The 5720-nt window shown below is 46.0% G+C and overlaps 1 protein-coding gene across 1 annotated transcript; it reads left to right on the top strand.

Moving 5' to 3' along the window:
* The first annotated feature begins 2131 nt into the window (after positions 1-2131).
* On the top strand, positions 2132-3967 carry LOC146990419 (52 kDa repressor of the inhibitor of the protein kinase-like). Its single transcript, XM_085803835.1, has one exon. The coding sequence runs from the start codon at positions 2132-2134 to the stop codon at positions 3965-3967; it is 1836 nt and encodes a 611-aa protein (XP_085659961.1).
* Positions 3968-5720: the final 1753 nt, after the last annotated feature.

Below are 5720 nucleotides of genomic sequence, written 5' to 3'. Positions count from 1 at the left end.
GTTCGTTCGTTGTGTGTGTAGCATGGATTTATAGTGGTTTGTAGCTTAACTGGAAGCTGAGCAGTCACACCGGTAAGATCGGGTGTCCCGTTTACCATATGTGTGAAATTAATTCTTTATTTTCCCCTCTATATTTGGTCATATCAATTTCTCATATGACAACACAGCATGCATATTCTTAAAGCTCAGGTTGTTTTGGGGAAAAAAAAGATGTAAAACACTTGATTCTATCTCACACTTTGAGGATTTATAAGATTCATACACAATTCATGTTTTATGAAGATGGACAGACAACGGAGGAGAGCAACAGAGACGGACAGACAACGGAGGAGAGCAACAGAGACGGACAGACAACGGAGGAGAGCAACAGAGACGGACAGACAACTGAGGTGAGCAGTAGAGACACAACAAGAGCAAAAATAGGAAAAAGACAATTGTATGATAGTAGATCATTTTCATTACATTACATTCATGTTAACAGAGACATGCAGTAGAGGAGAGAAACAGAGACAGACAAGAGAGCGACAGCAGAGGAGAGCAACAGAGAGACAGACAACAGAGAGACAGCAGAGGAGAGCAACAGAGAGACAGACAACAGAGAGACAGCAGAGGAGAGCAACAGAGAGACAGACAAGAGAGAGACAGCAGAGGAGAGCAACAGAGAGACAGACAAGAGAGCGACAGCAGAGGAGAGCAACAGAGAGACAGACAACACAGAGACAGCAGAGGAGATCAACAGAGAGACAGCAGAGGAGATCAACAGAGAGACAGACAACAGAGTGACAGCAGAGGAGAGCAACAGAGAGACAGCAGAGGAGATCAACAGAGAGACAGACAACAGAGTGACAGCAGAGGAGAGCAACAGAGAGACAGACAACAGAGAGACAGCAGAGGAGAGCAACAGAGAGACAGACAACACAGAGACAGCAGAGGAGATCAACAGAGAGACAGCAGAGGAGATCAACAGAGAGACAGACAACAGAGTGACAGCAGAGGAGAGCAACAGAGAGACAGACAACAGAGAGACAGCAGAGGAGAGCAACAGAGAGACAGACAAGAGAGAGACAGCAGAGGAGAGCAACAGAGAGACAACAGAGGAGAGCAACAGAGAGACAGACAACAGAGCGACAGCAGAGGTGAGCAACAGAGAGACAGACAAGGAGAAAGCCACAGAAACACTGCAAGGGTTAAAAAGTGGGAAAATATTACATTTGAAGAGTGGTCATAATTAGAATTTTTTTATAAAAATGTACATGGTCGAAAAAAATGTTGTAATAGGCTGTGTTTGGAATTTAAAAATGTATCTAAAAATAATAATGAAGGGTTTAACCTGAGCCAGTCCACAGTAATAATTGCATTGCATGTCATTACCCTGATGCAGTGGCTTTGCAGGACTTTGATAGTCGTTTCATCTAATGATACACACATTAAATATGTAATATATATACATTAAATATGTAATATATATACATTAAATATGTAATATATAACATGAAAAAACATTACATATGTAATATATAACATGTTTGTAGTTTATAGTTTTTTGATTTTTTGGTTTTAGCCTGAACTCTGTCTCCCTCTGCCCCCCTCCCCTCCCTCAGCTGTGCAGGATCCTGATGAGGGCCCAGGGGCCTCCACTATACAGCGAAGGAGAGATCCAGCAGCTCCTGCAGTGGGTCAGGCAGATGAGCTGTTTTGTGACATAGGATTTTTAATCAAAGCTACAAAATCACAATCAGAAATCTCAGAGAGTGTGTGTCGGCTGTCAGATGCCCAGAAGTACCACTTACTGAAGAATCATGACAGGCCATCAAAACACTACCTTTTCCCAACACAATTCATTGGTGGCTGCAACAGGGCATTCAAGCACGAATGGCTTGAGGAACATGGCTGGTGGTTGGTATACAGTAGAACACTTGATGGTGCATTCTGTGTGTGCTGTGCTTTGTTTCTGAATGCCAAGGAGAGGAAGCTGCTGTCATCAATGGTCAATGCACCATTCACTAAATGGTATAAGAAAACCAAGGCAATTGGAAACCACTCATCAAAATCATACCATTTAGCTGCATTTGAAAGAGCAAAGTTGTTCCTCCAGTCAATTGAAAACCCCAACACTCAAATCTCAGTCCGTATGGACAGTGCAAAGGAGGCCAACATCAAAGAAAACAGGCACATACTGAAGTGTGTAGCAGAAACTGTACTTTATTGTGGACGCCAGTGCATCGCACTTAGAGGCTCGGCTGAGAAGCAGCATTCTACTGGCAATCCTGGAAATTTCTTGGCCCTGATGAAACTACTTGCAAACCACAATGAGAAGCTGAAGCAGCACATGGAAAAACCAAAGCTCAAAAATGCCACATACCTCTCTCCCCAAAGCCAAAATGAAATGATTGATGTGATAGGAAAGCACATGATTCAGGCGAAGATCGTGGAAGAGGTCAAACATGCACAGATCTACACAGTCCTAGCTGATGAGGTCACATCCCATAATGTAGAGCTGATGCCAATTTGTGTACGCTTTGTGGACAACTGCTTGAATATCAGGGAGGAGTTGTTGGAGATTTGTACTCTGCCACGAATCACAGGTCGCCACATTGCAACCGCAATCAAGAATGTGTTGAGTCACCTAAGCATAGAAATTGCTAATTGTCGAGGCCAGGGGTACGACGGCGCCAGTAACATGAGCAGCGAAAATGTCGGCGTCCAAGCTTTGATCAAGAAGGATGCACCTAAGGCAGTGTACATGCACTGCAACGGCCATTGCCTGAACCTTGTCATTGCACGCTCCTGTGCTCTTCCAGTTGTGCGCAACATGATTGACAAGATGAAATCTAGCGTCATATTCTTCACCAGCAGCCCGAAGAGGGAACACCTTCTCAAGGAGGTTGTAGATAAGGTTGCTCACTCTACCGGAAAGCGAAAGCCCCTGGTTGACCTCTGCCGCACAAGATGGGCCGCCCGGCATGATGCTTACAGTCACTTCTACAGTGCCTTCATCTTCATCATTAAGGCTCTGGAAGTCATGGCGCTTGGTCTCCATACAGAAGAGTATAGCCAAGATGTCACCACTGGATGGGATGGCAAGTACAAATCAGAGGCCTATGGTCTCTTGTCTGGGCTCCAAAACTTTGGTTTCATCCTGACTTTCCTCACGGTCTATCAGGTTTTATCCCACCTTGCAGGCATCACAGTGAAGCTGCAAAGCACCTCAATTGACATCATCGAAGCATTTAGCATGGTAGATGAGGTTAAGACTGTGTACAAGGAGCTACGTGAGACAATCGAGGATGACTTCATCCAGATCTACGAGCAAGCAGTCAGGATGGCTGCCCAGGTCAATGTGCAGCCTAGTCAACCACGAGCAACTGGAAGGCAGACACACAGGGAAAATGTACCTGCTGGAACTGTGAAGGACTACTATCTTCGCAACATGGCTATACCCTTCCTAGACCATGTCATCTCAGAGTTTAATTCCAGATTTAGTCCACTCTCTGTAACAGCGTCAAGGCTCATGGGCCTGATTCCATCTATACAGTACAACTCAGATGTGACAGTGGACATCTCTGAAGCAGTCTGTCTTTACCAAGATGACTTACCTTCACCAGAGCTCATTGACCAGGAGTTGAAACGCTGGAAACTGAAGTGGCAAACCAAGTCATCAGAACAAAGACCAAGCTCATGTGCTGAGGCAATCAAAGAATGTGATGAGATGATCTACCCAAACATATTCAAACTTCTCAAAATAGCATGTACTCTGCCAGTCACCTCCTGTGAATGTGAACGGTCAGCCAGTACCCTCCGGAGACTGAACACATTCATGCGTAGCAGTATGGGAGAGGACCGCATGTCATCCCTGGCCCTCATCCACACCCATTATGACATGGCAGTGGACCTGGATGAAGCTGTCCGCATTTACTCTGAACTGCATCCCAGAAGATTGGAACTGATGAGCGTTCTCATTACATAACAGAGGAGAGCAACAGAGAGACAGACAGCAGAGGAGAGCAACAGAGAGACGACAGAGGAGAGCAACAGAGAGACAGACAACAGAGAGACAGACAACAGAGGAGAGCAACAGAGAGACAGACAACAGAGGAGAGCAACAGAGAGATAGACAACAGAGGAGAGCAACAGAGAGACAGACAACAGAGAGACAGACAACAGAGGACAGCAACAGAGAGACAGACAACAGAGGAGAGCAACAGAGAGACAACAGAGGAGAGCAACAGAGAGACAGACAACAGAGAGACAGACAACAGAGAGACAACAGAGGAGAGCAACAGAGAGACAACAGAGAGACAGACAACAGAGAGACAACAGAGGAGAGCAACAGAGAGACAGACAACAGAGGAGAGCAACAGAGAGACAAACAACAGAGGAGAGCAACAGAGAGACAACAGAGGAGAGCAACAGAGAGACAGACAACAGAGAGACAACAGAGGAGAGCAACAGAGAGACAGACAACAGAGGAGAGCAACAGAGAGACAGACAACAGAGGAGAGCAACAGAGAGACAACAGAGGAGAGCAACAGAGAGACAGACAACAGAGGAGAGCAACAGAGAGACAGACAGCAGAGGAGAGCAACAGAGAGACAGACAACAGAGAGACAACAGAGGAGAGCAACAGAGAGACAACAGAGAGACAACAGAGGAGAGCAACAGAGAGACAGACAACAGAGAGACAGACAACAGAGGAGAGCAACAGAGGAGAGCAACAGAGAGACAACAGAGGAGAGCAACAGAGAGACAGACAACAGAGGAGAGCAACAGAGAGACAGACAACAGAGGAGAGCAACAGAGAGACAGACAACAGAGGAGAGCAACAGAGAGACAGACAACAGAGGAGAGCAACAGAGAGACAGACAGCAGAGGAGAGCAACAGAGGAGAGCAACAGAGAGACAGACAACAGAGAGACAGACAACAGAGTCAAGTCAAGTCAGTCAAGTCAGCATTTATTTGTATAGCACGTTTAAAACGACAGCAGTCGACCAAAGTGCTGCACATAGGAGGGTAGACAGTTAGATAAAACAACAATAATAAGTTAGTGCAGCAGCAACAATAATAAGTTAGTAACATCAGTAGCAGCTAATACAATAGATGTAAAACAAAGTACGACAAAGTAAACAGTGCAGGTAATCATGAGGCAGATAAAAAGATAAAAAGGAGAGAAAAACCCACGGGGTAAACATAAAATCAGGCTGAATGATACGCCAGGTGGAAAAGGTGGGTTTTTAAGGACGATTTAAAAGTCTCCAGGGACTGGGAGGACCGGATGTGGAGGGGGAGGCTATTCCAGAGCCTGGGGGCGGCGGCTGCGAAGGCTCTGTCGCCACGAGACTTAAGTCTGGTTTTTGGCACCACCAGAAGTAGCTGGTCAGACGACCTTAGGGTTCTGGTTGGGGTGTGGCGCACAAGGAGCTCGGAGAGGTACAGTGGGGCCAGACTGTTAAGTGCTTTAAAAACAATTAAGAGAAGTTTAAAATCGATACGAAGACGGACCGGGAGCCAGTGGAGGGATGCTAAGACTGGCGTGATGTGGTCTCGTTTTTTCTTGCCAGTGAGGAGGCGGGCGGCGGCGTTCTGGACAAGCTGCAGACGATTGAGGGAGGACTGATCCAGACCAACATACAGTGAATTACAATAATCTAATCTAGTGGTTATGAAGGCGTGGATCACCCTTTCAAAGTCTGCAGCAGAGAAATAAGACTTGGTCTTGGCT

Source organism: Trachurus japonicus, chromosome 2, assembly GCF_045865225.1.
Source record: "Trachurus japonicus isolate A0001 chromosome 2, Traja_1.0".
NCBI lineage: Eukaryota > Metazoa > Chordata > Actinopteri > Carangiformes > Carangidae > Trachurus > Trachurus japonicus.
This window is presented reverse-complemented; position numbering and strand designations above follow the sequence as displayed.